General features: G+C 46.2%; 1 protein-coding gene across 1 annotated transcript; it reads left to right on the top strand.

Moving 5' to 3' along the window:
• The first annotated feature begins 20,125 nt into the window (after nucleotides 1-20,125).
• On the top strand, nucleotides 20,126-22,702 carry SLITRK2 (SLIT and NTRK like family member 2). The gene has a single exon (XM_070758336.1). It carries the CDS (start codon nucleotides 20,126-20,128, stop codon nucleotides 22,700-22,702), a length of 2,577 nt encoding a protein of 858 aa, XP_070614437.1.
• Nucleotides 22,703-25,763: the final 3,061 nt, after the last annotated feature.

Raw genomic sequence — 25,763 nt, 5'->3', positions numbered from 1 at the left:
TATTGCCAGAAGTCATTTATGGTGGCCAGGGTTGGACAAGGACATAGAGTCATGGGTGGGTGGTTGTATACCCTGCCAGAGAACAAGACCCAACCCACCAAAAGTTACACCATCAGAGTGGCCAACACCAAGAGGGCCCTGGTCTAGAATACATATTGACTTTGCAGGACCAATCAGGGGCCAATCCTTTTTACTGGTTGTGGATGCATACTCCAAGTGGCTGGAAATTGAACTCATGGCATCCACAACTACTAGTGCAACTATAAAGGCATTAAGGAAAATGTTTGCCACACATGGTATTCCAGACATTTTGGTATCTGACAACGGGCCTCAGTTAACAGCCCGTCAAATGGAACTATTTCTTGCAGACCAGGGCATAAAACATGTGCTCACTCCACCTCATTTTGCCCAAGCTAATGGGCAAGCAGAACGAATGGTTAGAACCACAAAGGAAGCATTAAACAAAGCACCACTAGGAGATTGGCAACAACAAATTGATGAATTTTTAACCATTCAGCATATTACGCCGTCAGCGTCAACCAACAAAAGCCCGGCAGAACTTTTAATGGGCAGAAACCTTCGGTCTAAATTAGACAGAATTCACCCAAATTACCAGAATGACCAAAAAGAAATAAAAATGCAAAGTGAGAGACAGTTTAACATCGGGGATTTAATTTATGCCAAAGACTATGATTCAAACGATAAATGGAAAGAGGGCACAGTGTTGGATAAAACAGGTTTAAAAACATACGTTGTAATATTAACAGATGGGCGCAGTTGGCATCGGCATGTCGACCAACTACGCAAAAGAATGAAGACTAACCCAGACATTTTACCTACTGTAGACAAACCAATAGAGGACTTACCAGAACCACCTCGAGACTCCAGCGATGGCTGCTTGTTGCCCCTGGCGGCCGGCGAAGATCAAAATGCATCATCGCAACCAGGCCCGTCAGAGACTAGCCTTAGCGGAGCAACGGAGCCAGCCGTCCAGGCAAGCAGCTCCCAGCAAAATGAACTGCGCAGGTCCCAGAGATCTGTGAAACCACCAATCCGCTTGCAGGACTATGTGACGTGGATTAACACGTAATCATGGTCTCAGCCGAAGAGGGAGGGGTGTTGTGTTTGTTTTAAAATATTCGCAGAAAATCTGCGATTGGTTAAGACGCGGCTATTCAGAAAATAGCCGCGAAAGTTAAATGTGTGTCAGTTGATAAAAGCCCGCGTTAAAAAAGAGTATAAAAGGGCAACGGGTTAGCCGTTGCCCTCATTCCGGCGATTCTACCGTTCCAGTGTTTGTATTCTTTCTTGCCATGAATAAACCAGTTTGATTTAAGACTACCGGAGTCTAGACTTTTCACCCCTTATTGTTAGAAAGGTTTTTTTTTTAAATCTAATCTAAATCTCCTCCTTTGCAGTTTCATTCCATTGTTTCTAGTCCTTCCCTGTGCTAATGAGAACAATGCTGATCCTTCTGCTCTGTGACGGCACTTCAGATATTTGTAGACAGCTATCAAGTCTCCTCTCAGTCTTCTCCTTTGCAGACTAATGCTCACCAGATGACCACCAATGGATGCTCGTAGGCAGATATGGCGGGGTGGTAGTGGTGGTGTTTCCTTAGTTTCCTCCCCAAAAATGTCTTATACTCTGGAGCAGCGTTTCCCAACCTTGGCAACTTGAAGATATCTGGACTTCAACACCCAGACGTCCCCAGCCAGCATTCGCTGGCTGGGGAAATCTGGGAGTTGAAGTCCAAATATCTTGAATTCAATTCAATTCAATTTATCAGATTTGTATGCCGCCCCTCTCCGAAGACTCGGGGTGGCTCACAACAACAATAAAAACAATATTCTAGTGAAAACAAATCTAATATTAAAAGCACATAAAAACCCTATCATATTTAAAAAGCAAACAACGCATACATATCCAAACATAAATATAAAAAAGTCTGGGGGAAAGGTGTCTCAACTCCCCCATGCCTGGCGGTATAAGTGGGTCTTAAGTAGTTTACAGAAGTCAAGGAGGGTGGGGGCAGTTCTAATCTCTGGGGGGAGTTGATTACAGAGGGCCGGGGCCGCCACAGAGAAGGCTCTTCCCCTGGGGCCCGCCAAATTACATTGTTTAGTCGACGGGACCCGGAGAAGGCCAACTCTGTGGGACCTTATCGGTCGCTGGGATTCATGGGGTAGCAGGCGGTTCTGGAGGTACTCTGGTCCAATACCATGTAGAGCTTTAAAGGTCATAACCAACACTTTGAATTGTGACCAGAAACTGATCGGCAGCCAATGCAGGCCACGGAGTGTTACAGAGACGTGGGCGAATCTAGGAAGCCCCACAATGGCTCTCGTGGCCGTATTCTGCACGATCTGAAGTTTCCCAACACTTTTCAGAGGTAGCCCCATGCAGAGAGCGTTGCCAAGGTTGGGAAACACTGCTTTGGAGCATCTTATACTCTGAAAAATACAATAGCTTTAAGATGAAAAAAGCATTTTTTTTTCAAGATTTGATGAAACAGCCTACAGGAAAAGGTCAAGACTTTGTCTTCCGTTCCACAGCTCGGAGCACAGAATTTAAAAAAAAACACACACAGAAAGGGAGAATCCAATTTTACATTATTTGGGGAACAGTAACAGCTGCTGGAGAGGGGAACTAGTAAGCTCAAGTGTGATGGTCTCCCTTTCACTGGTCCAAGTAAAGGCTAGATAGCCATCTGTCAGGGATGTTTTAATTTGGATTTTTATACCAAGCAGGGTTTTTAGCTTAATTGTCTCAATGACCCTTCCAGCGATGGTCTTATTCCAGGATTCTTTTAAAGCATCACTTTTTCCCTCTGCTCTGTATCTTGGCTCCTAATATTTTGCTGTGCAATTTGAAAAAAAGAATCTATTCCTTGTGCTTGGCCATTCACATAGTTAACGCAGAAGATTGACCAGTCAGTTTGTGGTGATGGTATCAAAGGAGTTTTTACCCCATCCTTGAATGTAATGCAATGACTTGGACGAAGAGATAGATGGAGAACTCATCAAATTTGCAGATGACTCCAAACTGGCAGGAAGAGCCAACTCTCAATCTGAAGTTAGTTGGGGGAAAGATCAAAAGCAACGTGAGAAAAAATTATTTTACTGAAAGAGTAGTAGATCCTTGGAACAAACTTCCAGCAGACGTGGTTGGTAAATCCACAGTAACTGAATTTAACCATGCCTGGGATAAACATAGATCCATCCTAAGATAAAATACAGGAAATAGTATATGGGCAGACTAGATGGACCATGAGGTCTTTTTCTGCTGTCAGTCTTCTATGTTTCTATGTTTCTTGACAGTCAGAACAATTAATAGGTGGGACAGCTTGCCTCCAGAAGTTGTGAATGCTCCAACACTGGAAGTTTTTAAGAAGATGTTGGATAACCATCTGTCTGAAGTAGTGTAGGGTTTCCTGCCTAAGCAGGGGATTGGACCAGAAGACCTCCAGGGTCCCTTCCAACTCTGTTATTATACAATCTTATCTTCTATGCATTATGTACCAGGTTTAATTTTTTATTTATGTCAGCCCTTTGCACCATTATGTGTGAATCCAGGTGTAAATGGGATTTAGAAGATGCAATATGTCAAAAGCACCCAACCTTGGCAATTAAAATTTGTAGACTTCAACTCTACAGTATCTATGCTGGCTGGAAGTTTCTTTAAGTCCACAGGTCTCAAAATTGCCAAGGTTGGACACCCTGTCTTATATCTTATTTAGGAGACAAAGGAAGAAACAATTTAAGAAGCTCGGTTGGGCAAGCTTTCACTGCAATTTCCAGGCACCAATTTCCATGTTTTCCCCATCCACCCACATTGGATTCCGGCTCAGCATAAAGAGCTGAGCCACTTTTAAAATTGCAGAGTTTTATGTTTCTGTATCATTGAAAAGAAATATGCTTTATTTGTCCCTCCATGGCAAGAAAGGTCCTTGAATGCATGCCAACCTCAGCTAGCCTTGTTTCTTAGCGGAGGTTCTCACAAATTGCCTGTTCCTACCAATTCTTTGAAAAGGAGGGACACAAATGTTAGTTAGGCCATATGGTGACCAGCTGGCAATTGAAGCAGCTTTTATGTTTAATAATATCTACATCTCTTTGCATTTGCAAACCAGACTTAGTTTGCCAAGGTGAGGGAGGTGGCTGACATCCGTTCCAGGTTGCTCATCTGTCTTGAGAGAATGCATTGGGATGTTTTATTCTTGGTCTTCTTTTTTTTCCAAAGCAAACAAACAAACATTAAGCTCCCATTGAATAGAACAGAATAACAAGGTTGGAAGGGATGTTGGAGGTCTTCTAGTCCAACCCCCTGCTTAATTAAGAGCCGGGGTGGCGCAGCAGGTAGAGTGCTGTACTGCAGGCCACTGAAGCTGACTGTAGATCTGTAGGTCAGCGGTTCAAATCTCACCACCGGCTCAAGGTTGACTCATCCTTCCATCCTTCCGAGGTGGGTCAAATGAGGACCCGGATTGTGGGGGCCATAGGCTGGCTCTGTTAAGAAGTGCTATTGCTAACATGTTGTAAGCCGCCCTGAGGCTAAGGAGAAGGGCAGCATAAAAATCGAATAAATAAAAATAAATAAAATAAGCAGGGAACCCTGTACCATTTCAAACAAATGGTTATTCAACATCTTCTTAAAAACATCCCGTGTTGGAGCATTCACAACTTCTAGAGGCAAACCGTTCCACTGATTAATTGTTCTAACCATCGGGAAATTTCTCCTTAGATCTAAGTTACTTCTCTCCTTGTTCAGCTTCTACCCTTTGCTTCTTGTCCTACCCTCAGGTGCTTTGGAGAATAGGTTGACTTCCTCTTCTTTGTGGCAACCCTTGAGATATTGGAAGACTGCTATCATGTCTCCCCTAGACCTTCTTTTAATCAAACTAGACATACCCAGTTCCTGCAACCATCCTTCATATATTTTAGCCTCCAGTCCCCTAATCATCTTTGTTGCTCTTTCAACATCCCTTTTGCATCATGGTGACCAAAACTGAATTCACCATTCCAAGTGTGGCCTTACCAAGGCATTATAAAGTGGTATTGAAATTTTACATGATCTTGATTCTATCCCTCTGTTAATGCAGCCTAGAACTGTGTTGGCTTTTTTGGCAGCTGCTGCACACGGCTGGCTCCTATTTAAACGGTCGTCCACTAGGACTCCAAGATCCCTCTCACAGTTACTACTGTTGAGCAATGTACCACATATACTGTACCTGTGCATTTGGTTTCTCTTGCCTAAATGTAGAACCTGACTTTTTTCACCCCTGAATTTCATTTTGTTTGATAGCACCCAATGTTCAAGTCTGTCAAGATCCTTCTGTATCTTGAGCCTTGCTTTTGATCTTTCCCCCAACTAACTTCAGATTGTGTCCCCTTGTTCTTGTGTTCACTTTCCTATTAAAAATGTCTCCTTAGTTCTAAGTTGCTTTTCTCCCTGTTTAGTTTCCACCCATTGCTTCTAGTTCTACCCTCGGGTGCTTTGAAGAATAGCTTGACTTCCTCTTCTTTGGGGCAACCCCAGAGATATGGAACACTGCTATCCTGTCTCCCCTGGTCCTTCTTTTTATTAAACTAGCCATGCCCAGTTCCTGCAACCGTTCTTCATATGTTTTAGCCTAGGAATAATGTCCTATATACAGCACATTATCTTTGAGTGATGCACAAGAAACAATGCAATCTATTGCCATCTTGGTTGAAGTCCAAGGAACCTATTCTCGTCTCATCTCCTTTTGTGCTTTGTCCAAGAGTGTAGGTGCACTCACACAACTTCCAAATTTAGCTTCCAAAATGGTCAACTGACCCAAATTTAGAATACCAGATTGTATCCTTGGACAAAACTAGAGTCCTTAAAAGGTGAATGTTGGTTTCTCTAGGATTTATCTTCTGCAACTACAAGGAATCTGCATTCCACCACCATCCTTAGAAGTTCTGTAAGAGAGTTTGCTGTTGTTTGATTAAATTCAGGTCAGGTTCTGGAGAATGCCTCGGTTCTCCTAAACACCTACCAGACACTACTTTTTTCCTTTCCCAAACAGTCTTCCCTGATAGAAGTTGTCTTAAAAGCCAATACAAAGCACCCTGGTGCTGCCATGTTTAATAAATCATAACTCGCCATCTGTGCTAGGAGCAGCATCTAGTTAGCAAGGGCTCGGGAAAGGAGGGGGAAATCCTGTGGAGGCTTTTCAAGCTACCCAAGGAAATCTACGCTGTTGAGATGCCTTCTCTCCAACGCCATCCACTTTGTGGGGGAAATATTATTCTTGACATTATCATGAATTATATTAGTTTGCAGTTGTACTTTCATCCATTCATTCAGTTGATTCTTATAGACAAGCATCTCAACAGGTTTGCTCTTGAAATAAATAGATAATATTTGCAAGATTGGAGTTTCCATCCTTTGGATGAGTCAATAGCTTCCTTCCTTCCTTCCTTCCTTCCCTGTCCCACCTTCCATCCCTTCCTGCGCTTCCTTCCTTCTTTCCTTCCTCCCTCTCTCCCTCCCTTCTCTTGTCCCAATTCCTTCCTTCCTCCTTCTCTTCTCTCATCCCCCTTCCTTCCTTCCTTCCTTCTCATCCCCTTCCCTCCTTCATTCCCTCCCTCTCTACCCTTCCTTCTCTCATCCCCCTTCCTTCCTTCCTTCCCTGTCCCACCTTCCATCCCTTCCTGCGCTTCCTTCCTTCTTTCCTTCCCTCCCTCTCTCCCTCCCTTCTCTTGTCCCAATTCCTTCCTTCCTCCTTCTATTCTCTCACCCCCTTCCTTCCTTCCTTCTCATCCCCTTCCTACCTTCCTTCATTCCTTCCTCTCATCCCCTTCCCTCCTTCATTCTCTCCCTCCCTCTCTACCCTTCCTTCTCTCATTCCTTCCTTCCTTCCCTTCTCTCACCCCCTTCTTTCTTTCCTTCTTTCCTTCTTTCCCTTCTCTCGTCCCCCTTCCTTCCTTCATTTCCTTCGTCTCTCACGCACACTCCCTTCTCTCTTCCTTCCTTCCCTCGCTTCCCTTCCTATCATTCCTCTGATACATTACATGCCTGTACATGACTTCCACTCATGTCTGTCTGCCTATACATCTCTTCCCCTCATCCTCATGTTGCTTTGCTTTTAATACAACAATCAACTTCAGCCACCTCTCCACAAATCCTACGGACCCAGGAACCAGGATTGTTCTTTCCGTGACAAGCGACGAGACCCGAGAGGGTTTCTACATCCAGGTCCTTTTCTCCGTCCCTCGGAGGAGTCACGACTGACTGCTCCCATCTGAGTTTGGCTCTCCTCCTTCCCGGTCTTCTGTTGTGTTGTGCACACAACCTGCCCCAACGATGCAGCACGCCAGCTGTTGTGACAAAAGGAAAGATGCTGTGGGACCGGGAGGCATGTTGGGCCAGGTGCCAACTGGCGGTTCCTTTTGCCCTTTGCGTCGGCTTCCACACACCCCTTCCCTGCTCCCCAAAGGATGCTGAGAGACGTGACAGGAGACCCCCCACCTCTTTCCCCATCCCCACATTCATCCTGTCCCCTCCGCTTCTGTCTGGCCTGGAATATCTGCTCGGCTCCACACCGCGAATTCGCTGCAGGCTGTTTACCAGCTAAATACAGTAACTGTTGATTTTCTTAATCATCAGGGTAGGAGAAAAATAAAAATACCTCCCCGCAACGCAACCTCGCGGACGACAAAGGGAAGCCAACACACCAGCGCTCGGTGACACCAACAGCGGTGACTAAAGCTCTGCCCGGTTAGTCCTCGACTTACAACCATCCGATGAGTGTCTGTCTCAAAGTTACAACGGCACTGAGAAAAAGTGATGCCTTCTGGCAACTCTACGTACCCCAGCATCAAGAAGAGTCACTCTATATAGAGTCATAGATAGGTCTTCAAGATCTTGTGGGAGGTGAGGAGGGTGGGGGCAGTCCGAATCTCTGAGGGGACTTAATTCCAGAGGGCTGGGGCCACCACAGAGAAGGCTCTTCCCCTAGGCCCCGCCAGACGACATTGTTTCGTCGACGGGGCCCGGAGAAGACCAACTCTGTGGGACCTAATCGGCTGATGGGATTCATGCGGCAGAAGGCGCTCCCGTAGGTATTCTGGTCCGATGCCATGTAGGCCTTATAGGTCATCACCAACACTTTGAATTGTGTCCGGAAACTAATCTGTATACTGCACGAGTCAAAAAGAGGGCGGGGAAAATATTTACGGACCCCTCACATCCTGGACACAAATTGTTTCAACTCCTACCCTCAAAACGTCGCTACAGAGCACTGCACACCAAGACAACTAGACACAAGAACAGTTTTTTTCCGAACGCCATCACTCTGCTAAATAAATAATTCCCTCAACACTGTCAGACTTTCTACTAAATCTGCACTTCTATTCTACTAGTTTTTCTCATCATTCCTTTCACCCATTCCTTCCCATGTTGACTGTATGACTGTAACTTGTTGCTTATATCCTAAGATTTTTATTAATATTGCTTCTTCATTGCTTATTTGACCCCTATGACAATCATTAAGTGTCATACCATATGATTCTTGACAAATGTATATTTTATTTTACGTACGCTGAGAGCATCTGCACCAAGACAAATTCCTTGTGTGTCCAATCACACTTGGCCAATAAAGAATTCTATTCTATTCTAATCGGCAACCAGTGCAGACCGCGGTACCAGAGAAGGGTCGATGGAATTGGGGTGGGGGTGTTGTTCGACATGCATCCTTTACGGTAGTCTAAGAACTCCGATGGTCCAGCAAAACAGATGATTCAGTTCCAAAGGAGGGCAGGGGGAAAAAATCCCATTACTTGATATGGATAGGTCAAGGCAGGAGAAAGCTGCAAGAAATATTTTACAGAAGCTGAGAAGTGGCATTCCCTGGAAATTGTGGCTTTTACACTTCCCAGCGAAGCGTAAGATGGCTCTAAATCTTCCCTTCTGGTCACAGCGTTCAAGAATGTAATGTCCTTCATTGCAACCCAAAATGGGAGAGCAGTCACAAATAAAATAAAAAGTAATATTAACCCAGTAAATCAAAAGCTCATGGAACGGGGATGAAAAAAGAAAGAAGAAGATTTCACAGAAGCATACTGTAACAGTGAAAGGTGGGACCGCACATGAGTGTTAATCGTTCCCGACTCTAGAGGTCAGTGCTCATCTCCGTTTCAAAGCCAAAGAGCCATCGCTGTCCGAAGACTTTCTCCGTGGTCATGTGGCTGGCATGGCTAAACACCAAAGGCGTAGAGAAGTCCCTGTTTTTCTTCTTGTAATTTTTACGTGCTTTTGAACTGCTACGTTGGCAGAAGCTGGGCAAGTAATGGGAGCTCACTGCGTTATGCAATGCTAGGGATTTGAACCGCCAAACTGCCAACTTGCCTTTCGCAAGCTCCTTAAAACCCACCTCTGTCGTCAGGCATGGGGGAATTTAAATTTCTCTTCCCCCTAGGCTTATAGAATTTATACATGGTATGCTTGTATGTATGAGTGGTTCTTTAAATTGGGGTTTTTTAGATTGTTTTTAATAATAGATTTGTTTACATTGTCTTTTTATATTGTTGTTAGCCGCCCCGAGTCTTCGGAGAGGGGCGGCATACAAATCTAATAAATAAGTAAGTAAGTAAGTAAGTAAGTAAGTAAGTAAGTAAGTAAGTAAGTAAGTAAGTAAGTAAAGTAAGTAAGTAAGTAAAATAAAATAAAATAAATAAAATGATAGATAGATAGATAGATAGATAGATAGATAGATAGATAGATAGATGATAGATAGATAGATACATACATACATAAATAGAGAGATAGATAGAGAGCTAGATAGAGAGAAAGATAGAGAGATGTAGATGTAGATATAGATATAGATATACTGTAGATATATAGAGATAGATAGATAGATAGATAGATAGATAGATAGATAGATAGATAGATAGATAGATGTAAATGTAGATAGATAGACAGACAGACAGATACAAAAAAAGAGAATTTTCTGCAACTTAATGCTAGTGAAGAGCCCTGTTTCTCATTGCAGCCCTTAGAAACTCTTTGCATTCTGTTGCAGCGAATGGAAACAATCTGTTTGGAAACCCAGGAATGCTGCCAATTAGATTCAATGCAGAGGCAGAGAAACAAATAACCCAGATTGTCGCTTGTCCAAGGTGAATGACACTCCACTATCAATTTATTGCTGGTTGGGACACATTTCCTATTAGCGTTGTGTTATCTCCAGCACTTCTGCTCCACGGTTGCTGCAGAAACCCCTCTAAGTTCAGAAGTGAGGATGCCTCCAACTGCACCCTTCGCCTGGGCTTCAGTGCTGGTTGGGCAGAACTGCAGTGCTCTTCGGAAACGCAGAAATTATATCCAAACAAGGAACTCTGCAGCAATGTGAATTAGATGGAAAAGAGGCTTCCCAGGAACCCATAAACACGGCATGAATTTTAATTCCCTTGTCTCTCCCAGCAGCTGCTGGACACTGAAACACCAACTGTAAATGTGGAGAATGTACAAAGCCTCTGTGTATTTTCCTCCTTCTCCTCCTCTTCCTCCTTTCCCCTTCTCTTTTCCTCCTCCTCCTCCTCCTCCTCCTCCTCCTCCTCCTCCTCCTCCTCCTCCTCCTCTTCTTCTTCTTCTTCTTCTTCTTCCTCCTTTCCCTTCTCTTTTCCTCCTCCTCCCCTCCTCCTCCCTCTCCCCTTCCTCCCCCTCCTCTTCTTCCTCTTCTTTTTCCTCCTCCACTTCCTCCTTTCCCCTTCTCTTTTCCTCCTCCTCCCCTCCTCCACCCCCTCCCCTCCCTCCTCCTCCTCCTCCTCCTCTTCTTCTTCTTCCTCCTCCTCTCCCTCTTCCTCCCTCCCCCTCCTCTTCTTCCTCTTCTTTTTCCTCCTCCACTTCCTCCTTTCCCCTTCTCTTTTCCTCCTCCTCCCCTCCTCCACCCCCTCCCCCTCCCTCCTCCTCCTCTTCTTCTTCTTCTTCTTCTTCTTCTTCTTCTTCCTCCTTTCCCTTCTCTTTTCCTCCTCCTCCCCTCCTCCTCCCTCTCCCCTTCCTCCCCCTCCTCTTCTTCCTCTTCTTTTTCCTCCTCCACTTCCTCCTTTCCCCTTCTCTTTTCCTCCTCCTCCCCTCCTCCACCCCCTCCCCTCCCTCCTCCTCCTCCTCCTCTTCTTCTTCTTCCTCCCCCTCTTCCTCCTCCTCCTCCTCTCCCTCTTCCTCTTCCTTGTATAAAGTCACCAAATTAGAAAGACCTGCCCAGTGTATAACCCTTGCTTCAAAACAGAATATAAATATAAAAGCATAACATATTGTTGCTGATAATAAAAAGGAAGGGAGAGACTAGTATAGATCTATTTCAAGCTATTTTGCTTTCATCAGGTATTCATCAACATGCTGCTTCCTTTTTTGCCTCTCGGCCCCTCCAGAGGCCATATCCAAGGCAGTTAAATTTTTATATATACACACAAACACACACAAAAAAACCCCATACACAAATACACACAAATCCAGAAACATGAATGCCTTGGTCTCAAATGTACTGTTTCCCTTTAAACCCATGGTTCCACTGGAAATAATGTTACATTTCTCCGCCCTGAATGAATTACCCAGATTAAGAGTAAATCTTAATGCTCATTTTGTTCAGATTGTGTCTGCTTTTAAAGGGGGAATCCGCCAAGCACCCAAATAATTTGCACTGCTTTTGGGGACACCTGCTATAAAACTTGTATGCCGAAAGGAGGGAACTTCAAACTTCTACATTCTTTCTTTCTTTCTTTCTTTCTTTCTTTCTTTCTTTCTTTCTTTACTTACTTACTTACTTACTTACTTACTTACTTACTTACTTACTTACTTACTTACTTACTTACTTATTAGATTTGTATGCTGCCCCTCTCCGCAGACTCGGGGCGGCTAACAACAATAAAAAGACAACGTAAACGAATCTAATATTTAAAAAATCTAAAAACCCCAATGTAAAAATCAGTCATACCTACAGTCATACCATACATAAATTTTATAAGCCTAGGGGAAGGGAATATTTCAATTCCCCCATGCCTGACGACAGAGGTGGGTTTTTAAGAGCTTACGGAAAGCAAGGAGGGTGGGGGCAACTCTGATATCTGGGGGGAGTTGGTTCCATAGGGCCTTCTCCAAAATCCTTTGGACAAGATGGGCTAATCCCAACATCCTTTTTTTTTAGGGCTCTTTATGATGTCAGATTCAGATTAACAGAGTTGGAAGGGACCTTGTAGGTCATCTAATCTAACCCCCCCAAGAGGAGACCCTACACCATTTCCGACTGATAGCAGCTCAGTCTCTCCAGTGATGAAGCTCCCACAACTTCATAAGAACATAAGAAGAGACGTGCTGAATTGGGCCAAAGCCCATTGAGTCCAACATTCTGTGGCCCACAGTGGCCCACCGATTGTCCATGGGGATCTTGAGCAGAAAGAGAAGGCAAGACCCTCCTTTTCCCTTGACCCCCAACAAATGGGATGCAAGGGAAGCCTGCCTGCCTCAACCAACATAGAGGCGGCACTTGGACATCCATTTCAATAACCACACATACACTTGGCATCCATGAGTCTGTCTAATCCTGCCTTGAAGCTATCCAGGCTGACAGCTGTCAGGACCTCTTTTGGAAGGGAATTCCATCAAACAAGAAGAGATATTTCCCTTGATTTGTCCTCACTTTCTTACCTATGAGCTTTAGGGAGTGCCCCCTCGTCCTAGTATTGTGTGATAGAGAAAATAATTTTTCTCTATCCAACTTTTCTATCCCATGCATGATTTTATACACTTCGATCAAGTCACCCCTTCAATGCCATCTTTCAAGGCTGAAGAGACCAAGGCGTTGCAACCTGGTTTCATAAGGGAGGGGCTCCATTTCCTTAATCATTCTTGTTGCCCTTTTTTGCACCTTTTCCAGTTCCATTCTATCCTTCTTGAGGTGCGGTGACCAGAACTGTACACAGGACTCCAAGTGTGGTCTCGCCACCATCATCCTGAAGCAAGTTGTTCCATCGGTTGATGGTTCTCACCATCAGAAAAGTTCTCCTCATTTCCAGGTTGAATCTGAATAGGATGGATCAAAGAAATTGAGTTGCGCGGTTCCCACTCGGCTTTCTTGGGGTGCATTGAAAGTAGATTCAGTGTGCCCCATTACATGTGGTTTGGGTCATCAAAAGTGTGCCTTCCATTCCCTGTCTATGGGGCCTCTCTAGGAATCTCCTGGGAGGAAACAGGGCTAGGAAAGGCGGGGAGAAGCCTCCATTGGGCCTCTCCAGGAATCTCCTGGGAGGAAACAGGGCTGGAAAAGGTGGGGAGAAGCCTCCATGGGGCCTCTCTAGGAATCTCCTGGGAGGAAACATGGCCGGAAAAGGTGGGGAGAAGCCTCCGTGGGGCCTCTCTAGGAATCTCCTGGGAGGAAACAGGGCCGGAAAAGGTGGGGAGAAGCCTCCGTGGGGCCTCTCTAGGAATCTCCTGGGAGGAAACAGGGCCGGAAAAGGTGGGGAGAAGCTTCCGTGGGGCCTCTCTAGGAATCTCCTGGGAGGAAACAGGGCCGGAAAAGGTGGGGAGAAGCTTCCGTGGGGCCTCTCTAGGAATCTCCTGGGAGGAAACAGGGCCGGAAAAGGTGGGGAGAAGCTTCCGTGGGGCTCTCTAGGAATCTCCTGGGAGGAAACAGGGCTAGAAAAGGGGGGGAGAAGCCTCCATGGAGCTTCTGTAGGAATCTCCTGGGAGGAAGCAGGGCCTCCACCCTCCCTGTGGTTTCCCCAATCGCACACATTATTTGCTTTTACATTGATTCCTATGGGGAAAATTGCTTCTTCTTACAAACTTTTCTACTTAAGAACCTGGTCACGGAACGAGTTAAGTTTGTAAGTAGAGGTGCCACTGTATTATCATATCTTTACACACTTCCAATATGGACTTGACAAAACAAATAAATAAAACAAAATAAATCTTTATGTGTGAAATAATCCAGAAAAGAGAAACATCCAAATCAAAGGAGGTAGCAGACAGGAGCTCAAACTGAACTGATGATTACAACAGAAAGTAGAATTTTCTTCAGAGGTTTTGTGCTTCCTTAGATGTAGAAGCTGCCTGCTTTTTTCCCCCCTTACGGGTGATTCCTTTCAAACCCTGAGTGTGAGAATGAATTCAGTGGGATGGCATGGATAAGGGTGGCCATTGGGATGGAAATGGTTCCTGTGGTGAAGATGACCCACCGAATGGCTGGAGATTTGAAAACTGGACGTTTGCAGTTTTGCAGCAAAAAGAGAAAAAAAATCCAGCCAGGGTGAGGAGAGATGGAGGGGAGATTATGGCGGAGGGGGAGAAGGTTAGATCGATAAGAGAAAGTTAGAAGGACAAATGCTGCATGAAATAGCAATCAAGGGGACTGGCAGGTTGCAGGAAGGTGGAGAAAACATCTGGCTTATTATATATGGTCCTCTTGTTCCAAGAGAGAAACCAGTTGGGTCTAAATTTCTCCCTACCCAGCACAGGGAGCGGAATTTTAAAATTAGACACCCCTCCTCTCTTTTTTCCTGCTTCTTCTTTCTCCTTCTTCCTTCCCTTTCCTCTTCCTCCCTCCCTCCTCCTCTTCTTCATTTTCTCCTTCTTCTTTCCCCTTCTTCCTCTTCCTCCCTCCTCCCTCTCTTCTTCCCTTTCCCTTCTTCCCTCCCCTTCCTCTTCTCCTTCTTCCATCCTTCCTCCTCTTTTTCTTCCCTTTCTCCTTTTTTCCAATTCTTCCTTCTCCATCCTTATTCCTCCTCCTCTTCTTCTTCTTCTTCTTCCCTTTCTCCTTCTTCCTTCCCCTTCTTCCTTCCTCCTCCCTCCTCCTCATCTTCTTCCCCTTCTCTTTCTTCCTTCTCATTCTCCATCCTTCCTCCTCCTCTTCGTCTTCCCTTTCTCCTTCTTGTTTCCCCTTCCTCATTCTCCATCCTTCCTCCTTCTCCTCTTCTTCCCTTCTTTCTTCTTTCCCATTCTTCCTTCTCCATCCTTCCTTCCTCCTCCTCTCCGTCTTCCCTTCTTCCTCCTTCCTTCCTCCTCCTCTCCTTCCTTCTCCTTCCTTCTCCTTCCTTCCTTCTCCATCCTTCCTTCCTCCTCCTCTTCGTCTTCCCTTCCTTTTTCTTTCCCCTTCTTCCTCCTCCTCCCTCCCTTCCTCCTCTCTTCCCCTTCTCCTTCTTTCTCCTTCCTTCCTTCCTCCTCCTCCTTTTTTCTCTTCCCCTCCTCCTCTTCCCCCTCCTCCTCTTCCCCCTCCTCCTCCTCCCTCACCCTTGTCTTCATTTATCCCTTTTCAATCTACCCATTTTTTTTTCTTAACAGAGCAATCCAGCAAATGTAAGCAGTTCAGCTGGCAGAGAAAATAAGTTTGAATGATTAACGTTGACTGCTTTGCAGGATGTGTGTGAGTGTGTGTTTGTATATGTGTGTGTGGGAGTGGGAGTGGGGGGAGATGGACCTGAGCCAATTCCTGACCCACCCACCCCTTCTTGGAGGAGAGTCCTTACACTTGGACCAAACACACCTCTCTTTCCCTCCCTTCTTCCTCTCCTTTGTCAGCCCTGAGATTTTTATTATTATTATTTCCATCACCCTGAAAACAAACCAAACCTCAGCGACTGCCTTTGCCTACTTTAGATGCCCTGGACTAAAACTCCCATCATCCCTGGCTCCTCATCCCTGGGGAGGGGGGGATATGGGGGAAACTCTCCAATGCAGAAGAGGATATTTGTAGCTCAGGGTTTGTTGCGCAAGAAAACCACTAAACATACAGAGCATCAAGGACGCCTCTTTCTCTAAGAGTCAGGGATAGAACTCCCATCCTCCCCAGCCTGGTCTCTCCCTTGGCACTCTGCACATTACTTAAGCTGGAAACTCCCATCATCCCCAGCCAGATCCCCCCCCTTCTCTCCTGGAGGGGAAATAAAAATTTAAAAAGAGGCAAAAATCATTGCAAAGCATCTCACTCTTCCCATCCTCATCCCATCCCTCTTCCCTTATAGGCCGCCTCGTCCTTCCCCTTCTCCCCACTCAATTCCCCCCCCTACCCGGGTCCATTGCCCCATTTTCCCTTATCCATGTCCTCCCCACCACCACCCGACATAGGGCGCCGCGGCTGCCACCCCCTGCCCTGTTTTTTTTTTTCCAGCCGCTGGAGAGCGGCATCTCCGCCTTGCGCGCGCCCCTTCCCGCCCGCGCATCCTTGTAAAAGCTCCCCCCCCATGTCTTATCCCCCCCCCCTCCGCCCCACGGCCGGGCAAGACCAGCCCTACGCGTTGACGTCAGCCTGGCTGGCTCCACGCGAGGAGGCCAGCCTGCCCGCAAGCAGCCCGAGGAACTCAGAGGTCTGGAGGCGCCGGCGGAGCGGAGAGAAACCCCCGCTAGGCTGCGCGCTCCGGTCTTTCCTCGGCCCATCGGAAGGATCGCGCGCCTCTTCTTCCTCCTCGTTTCTTCGTCCCCGTCCTCCTTTCTACTTTCTCCCCCTTCTCTTCCTCCTCTCCCTCCTCCTCCTCCTCTTCTCTTCCTCCTCCTCCTCCTTTTCTCCCTCCTGTTCCTCCTCTCTTCCTTCTCCACTTCCTCCTCCTCCTTTCTTCCTTCTCCTCCTCTTCTTCCTCTTTTCTCCTCTTCCTCCTGGTTCTCTCCCTCTTCCTTTCTTCTTCCTCCCCTTCCTCCTCCTTCTCTCCCTCCTCTTCCTCCTTTACCTCCTCCTCATTTGTTCCTCCCCCCTCTCCCTCCTCCTCCTTCTTTCTTCTATCTCCTCCTCCTCTCCCTCCTTTCTTCTTCTTCCTCCTCCTCCTTTCTTCCTCCTCCTCCTCCTCCGCCCACCCGCGCATCCCTCGAGCCGCACTTACTAGCCAGCCTCGCTTTGGCACGCTCGCTCGGAGCGCTTGGCAAAAAAAAGAAGAAGGAAGAAGAAGGACGGGGGAAAAAAAAGTACCGCCCGCCTCTCCGCGCCGGGTGGGGGGAGAAGCGGAGGCGGGCGCAGTTCCAGCCCCTGCCCGTCGTTGCTTTGCTGCCTTTGCAAGCCGCTTGCCGCTTCGGCTGCGCCTCCCTTGCCCGTCGTGGGAAGATGCTGACCTCGTGGCTGCGCGCCCGGGCCAAAACGGAGAGGTTGCGCGCCTCCGGATGAGTGAGTACCGCAAAGACGGCGGCGGCGGAGGGAGAACCCCGGGGGGCTCTGCGGGCGAGGGGCGTGGGTGGTTTGGGGAAGGAGGTGGGCAGGGATGGACGGACCGTTTCTGCGCTTGGCAGTTGGGGAGTGGAAGGCAGGCGGGGGTTCGTGGGCGCCGGGAGTGGATCGCCCCCCGTGCGCTCCGGGTGGACTCCAAAAACCGGAGGGTTTCCTTTGCTAGTAGTTCTCGCGTGGTGGGGGAAGGCTTGGTTTCCTTCAAGCCTTTCAGGGGCGCAGCAAAGTAGAGCGCCGTACTGCAAGCCACTAAAGCTGACTGCTAGATCTGCAGGTCAGCGGTTCAAATCTCATCACCGGCTCCAGGTTGACTCAGCCTTCCATCCTTCCGAGGTGCGTAAAAGGAGAACCCGGATTGTGGGGGGCATAGGCTGGCTCTGTTTTTAAAAAGTGCTATGGCGTTGTAAGCCGCCCTGAGTTTAAGGAGAAGGATGGCATTGAAGGAAAAATCGAATAAATAAAGAATAAATAAATAAACGAAATGTCTGGCGATTGGAAGGGAGGGGGGTGTTATAAAGTAAATTTGAGATCTCGGCTATGAGGAACGTCGGTGGGCATTATTTATTTAGTTTAATTATTATATTAATTGGGTTTCTATGCCCCCCCTTCTGAAGACTGGGGCAGTTCACAACCTATGAAAAAAAAGCAAACTACAATGAAAATGAATCCCATTGAATTAAAACTGCAGGGTGAAAATAAATTGTATTAAAAATCAATGCCAGTCATCCCTACAGCAATCTATAATCATTCCTGGGGGGGGGGGGGGGGGTAATATTTAATTGGCCCAAGCCTGATGACATAAATGAGTCTTAAGACTCTTACGAAATGCAGATCTCGGGGGGGGGGGGAGCTGATTCCAGAGGGCTGGGGCCCCCACAGAGAAGGTTCTTCCCCTAGGTCCGGCCAAAATGGCATTGCCTAGTTGATGGGACCCGGAGAAGGCCAACTCTGTGGGAGCTAACCGGTCACTGGGATTCATGTGGCAGAAGGCGGTCCTGCAAGTAGTCTGGTCCAATGCCATTATTATGAATAATAATAATAATAATAATTAATAATTTTTTAGACTTGCATGCCGCCCCTCTCTGAAGACTCCGGGTGGCTCACAAAATTATTGTATTATTATTATTATTATTATTATTATTATTATTATTATTATTATTATTATTATTATTATTATTATTATAATATTTACAGCCCTCTCTAAGCAGTTTACAGAATCAGCTTCTTGCCCCCAACAATCTGGGTCCTCATTTTACTTAACTAGGAAGGATGGAAGACTGAGTCACCCCCACCCCAATTATTTTGGGGGTGGTCTTCATGCCAGCATGTCTCCTTTCAAACTATCCTTAGGAAAAGTCATGGATTTTCAAGCCGATGATGCTACCCTAGGGGGATGGAGGGGGTTATTTTTTTTTGGGGGGGGGGGTGTCTAATTTTTTTTTTAATGCCATGATTTCCAAGGAATGGAAAGAGAGCAACTCCTCTCTCCCCCACCGCCATTCCTTCTCTCCCCCACGTTTTTTATTCTTTATTTCTTTTACCTCCAAGCCTGGGGTTGAATAGGGAAAGCGGGTCAAATAGAGACAAACAAGAGAGTTAAAAATCTGTAGAATCTACAGCTTCCCGAGTTCCTTTTGTTGGTGCTCATTTCAGTGTCTGGAGAGGACCTCCCTACAGGGCACATTGAGGGAGCGATGGAAGGAGGCTACCCCAACCCACTCCAGAGTCCGTAGGAGAGGGGGGGGGCCTCAAGAGAATCCTCCAATGGGGTGGGGGGGGTTCTCTCCCGGTTCCTTTTATCCGGCTTTCCCAATGGGGAGACGGACAAGGCTTCCCCAACCAGAGACTTGATGGGGTCCCCGAACTATTTGACGGGCGTAATTAGGCCAAATGGAAACGGTAGGGAGGGGATAGAAAGAAAATGGATCTTTTGTGCCTGCCCCCCATAGCTATTGATTAAACTGAAAATGGAAGGGTAGGGGGCCAGGCTGGAGCAAAGCCACGGGGAGGGGAGATGAGCCAGGATCCTTCTCCCCACAAAAGAGTTTCCATGGCACAAGAGTGTGCGAGGGACGGACGGACGGCGGGAGGAGAAAAGGGAAGAACAGCTGCAGAAGTGAAGGGCCAGTTGAGACAGGAGATGCCTCTCTGAAGAAGGGAAGGAGGAATGGGAGGGATGGAGAGTAGAAGACTTGGCAGGTTGAAACCTCCTCCTCTCTGCCTTTCTCCCCTCTCCCACCCCACAAATATTTTGGAGAGGTAGGGGGGAAAGGCAGAAGAGGACAACTTGAGGAAGAATCCTGAAGAGCAGTCCAAAGAATCCTAGCTCCGATGGAGAAGGGAGAGAGGGTCCATTGAAGAAGAATCTTAGCTCTGATGGAGGAGGGTCCATTGAAGAAGAATCCTAGCTCCAGTGGGGAAGGGAGAGAGGGTCCATTGAAGAAGAATCCTAGCTCTGATGGAGGAGGGTCCATTGAAGAAGAATCCTAGCTCCGATGGAGGAGGGTCCATTGAAGAAGAATCCTAGCTCCAGTGGGGAAGGGAGAGAAGGTCCATTGAAGAAGAACCCTAGCTCCAGTGGGGAAGAGAGAGAGGGTCCATTGAAGAAGAACCCTAGCTCCAGTGGGGGAGGGAGAGAAGGTCCATTGAAGAAGAACCCTAGCTCCAGTGGGGAAGAGAGAGAGGGTCCATTGAAGAAGAATCCTAGCTCCGGTGGGGAAGGGAGAGAGGGTCCAGGAAGAGGGAAGGGTGGGGTGAAAAGGGTCAGAGATCACCTCCCGTTGAGGAGGCCCCAGAGGGAATGAACATCCGGGATGAGCCTTGATGATGGTGTATCACCGTGTTGCTGCATTGACAGTTGGGTGCTGTTTGATTGACGTGTGCCTTCTTTTTTTCTGCCTTCCTCGTCTCCCTTCAAGGCTTGACCCTTGGCGCAGAAGGTGGGCTCCAGGCTCCATAAAGATGCAGAAGGGAGTTTGGCTCCTCAGCGTCTTCACAGTAGCTGGGATCGCGCCGACCACGGAGAGCCGCAAACCTGCCAAAGACATTTGCAGCAAGAGCCGTTGCCCTTGCGAGGAGAAAGAGAACGTGCTGAACATCAATTGCGAGAACAAGGGATTTACCACGGTCGGCCTCCTGCTGCCTCCCCCGTCCAAGATCTACCAACTCTTTCTCAACGGGAATGCTTTCGCCCGGCTCTACCCCAACGAATTTGTCAACTATTCCAATGCTGTGACGCTTCACTTGGGTTACAACGACATGGAAGAGATTCGAACTGGGGCCTTCCTGGGCCTTCGGATTCTAAAGAGGCTGCACCTCAACAACAACAAGCTGGAGATCTTGCGGGAGGAGACCTTCCTAGGCTTAGAGAGCCTGGAGTATCTCCAGGCTGACTACAACTACATCACTGCCATCGAGGCGGGGGCTTTCAGCAAACTCAACAAGCTGAAGGTGTTGATCCTCAACGACAACCTGTTGTTATCCCTCCCTAGCAACGTCTTTCGTTTTGTCCTCTTGACCCACCTGGACCTTAGAGGGAACCGGCTCAAAATGATGCCTTTTGCTGGCGTCTTGGAGCACATCGGAGGGATTATGGAAATCCAGCTGGAGGAGAATCCATGGAACTGTACCTGTGACCTTCTGCCTCTCAAAGCCTGGCTAGATACCATCACGGTCTTCGTTGGGGAGATTGTGTGCGAGACGCCTTTCAGGTTGCATGGGAAAGATGTCACCCAACTCACCAGGCAAGACCTCTGTCCTCGGAAAAGCGCGGGCGATTCCAACCCGAGGGAGAAATACCCTTCCCACTCAGACACGCATATCCAGAGACTGCCCCCAACAGTACACTCGGCTGTCGGGGCCAGCAGGGCACCCAAAGCCAGCCGCCCACCCAAAACCAGGAACCGTCCGACCCCACGAGTCACCGTGTCTAAAGACAGGCAGATTTTCGGGCCCATCATGGTTTACCAAACCAAATCCCCAGTGCCACTAACTTGCCCAAATCTTTGTGCTTGCACTTCGCAAAGTTCTGACAATGGGTTGAATGTCAACTGCCAGGAGAAAAGAATCGGCAACATCTCCGATCTCCACCCCAAGCCCACCAGTCCAAAGAAACTCTATTTGACGAGCAATTACTTGCAAACGATCTATAAAAGTGATCTCGTGGACTATCCATCCCTGGACTTGTTACATTTGGGAAACAATAGGATCGCTGTGATCCAAGAAGGTGCCTTTTCCAACCTCACCAGCTTACGCCGGCTTTATCTCAATGGTAACTACCTTGAGGTCTTGTATCCTTCTATCTTTGAAGGGCTCCACAGCTTACAGTATCTCTATTTAGAGTACAACGTGATTAAAGAGATCCTGCCACGCACCTTTGATATGTTGGGCAATCTTCACCTCCTCTTTTTGAACAACAATCTCTTGAGGTCCCTGCCGGACAATGTCTTTGGAGGCACCACCTTAACTAGACTCAACCTGAGAAACAACCATTTCTCCTACCTTCCTGTTCAAGGGGTTCTCGACCAGCTTTCGGCCCTAATTCAAATCGACCTTCAAGAAAACCCTTGGGATTGTACTTGCGACATAATGGGGTTGAGATACTGGATAGAGCAAGTCACCGAGCAAAACAATCAACAGTCAGGACATCTGGTGGTCATCAACGAAGTGATCTGTGACTCTCCAGCCAAGCACGCTGGAGAACATCTCAAGACGTTGAGCAAAGAAGCCATCTGCCCTGAGAACCCCAATCTCTTAGATTCTTCTCTCTTGTCCCTCAACCGGAACACCGATACGCCGCCAGCCTTCAGTATCTTCCCCAGCGCCTTTCCGGAAATGCGGACCGAAGTCCCCCTCTCCGTCTTAATTTTGGGCCTTCTGGTTGTGTTTATTTTGTCGGTCTGCTTCGGGGCCGGGCTCTTTGTCTTTGTTCTCAAACGCCGTAAGGGGCTGCCAACTGTGCCAGGCAGTGCCAACAACTTGGACGTCACTTCCTTCCAACTACAGTATGGGTGCTACAACAGCGAGGCCCACGAGAAAGTGGAAGGGCACGTCTACAACTACATCCCACCTCCCGTGGGGGAGATGTGCCAGAATCCTATCTACATGCAGAAGGAAGGAGACCCTGTCGCTTACTACAGGAACCTCCACGAATTCAACTACAGCAATCTCGAGCCGAAGAAGGACGATCCGGCCGGCTTTGCCTTCACCATCACGACGGCGGACATGCTGGAGAAGCAACCTTTTTCCAGAGAGCCCGAACTGTTGTATCAAAACTTGGTGGAGAGGGTGAAGGAGCTGCCCAGCGGAAGCATGGTCCAGTATAATTTCTGCACCCTCCCCAAAAGGCAGTTCGCCCCTTCCTACGAGTCCAGGCGACAAAACCAAGACAGACTCAACAAGACGGTTTTGTACGGGACTCCTAGGAAGTACTTCACGGAACTGTCCAAACCCGATCTCCCTTTGCTGCAAGGGAAGTTGCAGGCCGAACCGGATTACCTCGAAGTGTTGGAAAAACAAACTGCCATTAGTCAGTTGTGAAATGAGGATTAGGGGGGGAGGGAGAGACCCTGGGGGGAGAGGGGAGGGCTGCGTTGGATGGGTGGGGAAAAGTCTTGGGGAAAAAAGCAACCCAGACCTGAACTAAAGACCTCCAATGAAATTGGTCCCAGAATAAGAATAATATTTTGGGGGTGGGTGGGTTGTTTCTTCTCTTCTTCCTCCATGAAGACATTTTTTTCAAACCAGGCTAGGTTTTGGGGATGGGCGTCTTCTACTAAACTCCCTTTAAGTTATTATTATAATTATTACTATCATTACGATTTTGCATATCTTCTTCCTTTTTTCCCCCCCTCTCTCTCTCTCTCCGTTTGGGCTTTTTAAAGAACTGGACAAATGTTTCTTCTCGGAACCTTTGCACTGGGTTATTGCCGAGCAAAAAAAAGATGAAGAAACAACACAAAAAGTTTCTCTCGATATCCAGAAAACTGAGATGGAATAATAATGTCTGAAGCCAGATGTGATGTTCTTCACTAGATTAGAAAGTGTATTTTCTCTCTCTCTCTCTCTCCCACTCCCTCCCTTTTTTATTTTATTTTATTTTGTAAATAAAAACATTGACAGTACTTTTTTCAATGGTCAAGTACAAGCGCTCAGCGTCACATTGGTATGTGTGCGTTAAAGTGTCTTTGCACTTTAGATACATCATCCCGTCATAATCAGAAGGCAATTGTATTTTAATTTTTTTTAAATTAGGGAACGCGTGTGTACTGGATCTCAACCCTGCTTTGCTACAAGGGGTGTTTGCTTAAGTGACAAGCAAAATCCCATATATGAGAGTTTATTTCTGAAGATTTTTGTTTTAATGGACTGAACTGTAAAAAAATGCTCTTTATTCCACTTTTTATTTCTGGCCTGATTTTGCAAACATTTCAAAAAACGACTTAAGAATTTAACAGTGGATTGGCGTACACAGCTCTCTCACTTGGGAATGATAGTGGTTGAAAAATATATTAACACAAAATCAACACCGTCTGATCCACAGGCCTCCCATATTTGTTAAGCTGCACCTCCTAACACCCTTATAAAGTGCCATTTTTTTCCCGATCATTCGCCTAATTAAGAGAACATTACTCTCCTTGTAATATATATTTTTTTTCCTGCATTAAAATTAGATATTTTTATACATTTAAAGCCAAGAGTTTGCATTTCCAGTGTTTGGGGAATATATATGTGTGTGTTTGTGTGTGTGTACCATACATATGTGTGTATGTATGTGTATGTATATATATATATATATACACTACTAAAAAAAAATAGAGGGAACACTTCAACAACACAATATAATTCCAAGTGAATCAAACTTCTGTAAAATCAAACACTTAGGAAGCAACACTGATTGACAATCAATTTCATATGATGTGCACATTCAACTTTGTATAGAACAAAGTATTCAATGAGAACATTTAATTGTTTCAGATCTAGGATGGGTTCTTTGAGTGTTCCCTTTATTTTCTGAGCAGTATACCTGTATATATATAGAGATCTATTTCGAGTTTATTATGCCCTCATCAGCTAGCCATACCCTTACTGGGATTTGAACCTGTAGACTTCTGCTTGCAAGGCAGGGTTTTAACCTCTAAGCCAAAGGCTCACCACCCTCTCACATCTATCTATCTATCTATCTATCTATCTATCTATCTATCTATCTATCTATCTATCTATCTATCTATCTATTTACCTACCTACCTCTCTCTATCTATCTCTCTATCTCTCTATCTCTCTATCTATCTATCTATCTATCTATCTATCTATCTATCTATCAAATGTGTGTTTGTGTGTGTGTATTTTCCCATAGGTCTTTCTATACCTATAGGGGGAAACAATTGTAAGGGCTCGTATGCAACTATACTGTAAAAAATATAAGGGCCTTTTTGGCTTACACAGTCTTTCTCCTTTTCCAGTTAATTCAAAATTTGATACAGATCCTGTCTCAAATTGGTATTGTTGAAGTCTCACTGGTTTTTGTATTGAACTATATTCCTAAATATGTCTCTTGGTTAGTAACCACACCTCTGGCATTATTTTATCGTTGTATTGTTCATCATAGGTTATGGCTTAGAACAATAGCTCTCAATCTATGGCCTGCAGACCTCTGGGGAGTCCACAAAGTTTTGAAGAAAGATCATGATTTAAATCTTGAGTTAAGTCTTAATGTTCCATGGTCACAAAAAGTGTTTAATGGAGGTCATTGGAGAGGAATAGGTTGAGAATCACCAGCCTAGAATATCATCTCTAATTGAACAAACTACACATTTTTACTACTCCAAGTAGCAGGATTTGTAACCTACACCAAGCTCTAGTTGCCAGTCCCTGATAGTTCCAGTAGACTTTGCAACTCTTTTCTCATTCATGAATTAACTTCTAGTTTGGATGGTCAACCTAGAGTCCAACTGTGATAAAACGGCATCATTCATTCATGGATCTTGTCACCCAGGTTTTAACTTGTGAAAAATTCAAGGTGTTCTGAGTTCTGTCATGGACATTCAATATTCATTTAAGCAGGGATGCAAAATAATTCAAGCAACCCATTCAGTAAGACAACGAATTAAGTAAATAAATAATCCAAGTAGCCTGTAAATATTGACCACAGAGAGTAAGATGTAGTTTTGCCAATCATCTCTCTATCGTTGTGGGTAGTCTACTGTTTGGCCTCTTTTTAAACTTCCATCAGAATACATCACTAATGGTGATGTACTGGCACCATTGGAAGAAGGATTAATCAACCAGATATTTCTTTTTTAGCTCAACCTAAACCCATTGCAACAAAGAGAAACAACGATGGTGGTAACAAGACATTAGAAAGCATTCTCCTTTCTCCAAAGCTATCTGTTGCCTTTCAGATATGTTGAGCTACAATTGTTTCTTCCACCTGTAGGGACTATCAATTGAAGAGGATAGAAGTTCCATCTTGAGCTATCTGGAGGACTCCAAATTGAAGACGGCTATTCCATCACTATTTTGGCCAAGGCATGAACCCAAGCAAGAAGATAGAAACATAGAAGACTGACGGCAGAAAAAGACCTCATGGTCCATCTAGTCT

Source organism: Erythrolamprus reginae, chromosome 8, assembly GCF_031021105.1.
Source record: "Erythrolamprus reginae isolate rEryReg1 chromosome 8, rEryReg1.hap1, whole genome shotgun sequence".
Lineage (NCBI taxonomy): Eukaryota > Metazoa > Chordata > Lepidosauria > Squamata > Dipsadidae > Erythrolamprus > Erythrolamprus reginae.
Note: the sequence above shows the minus strand (reverse complement) of the source record. Positions and strands in the feature narration are given on the sequence as shown.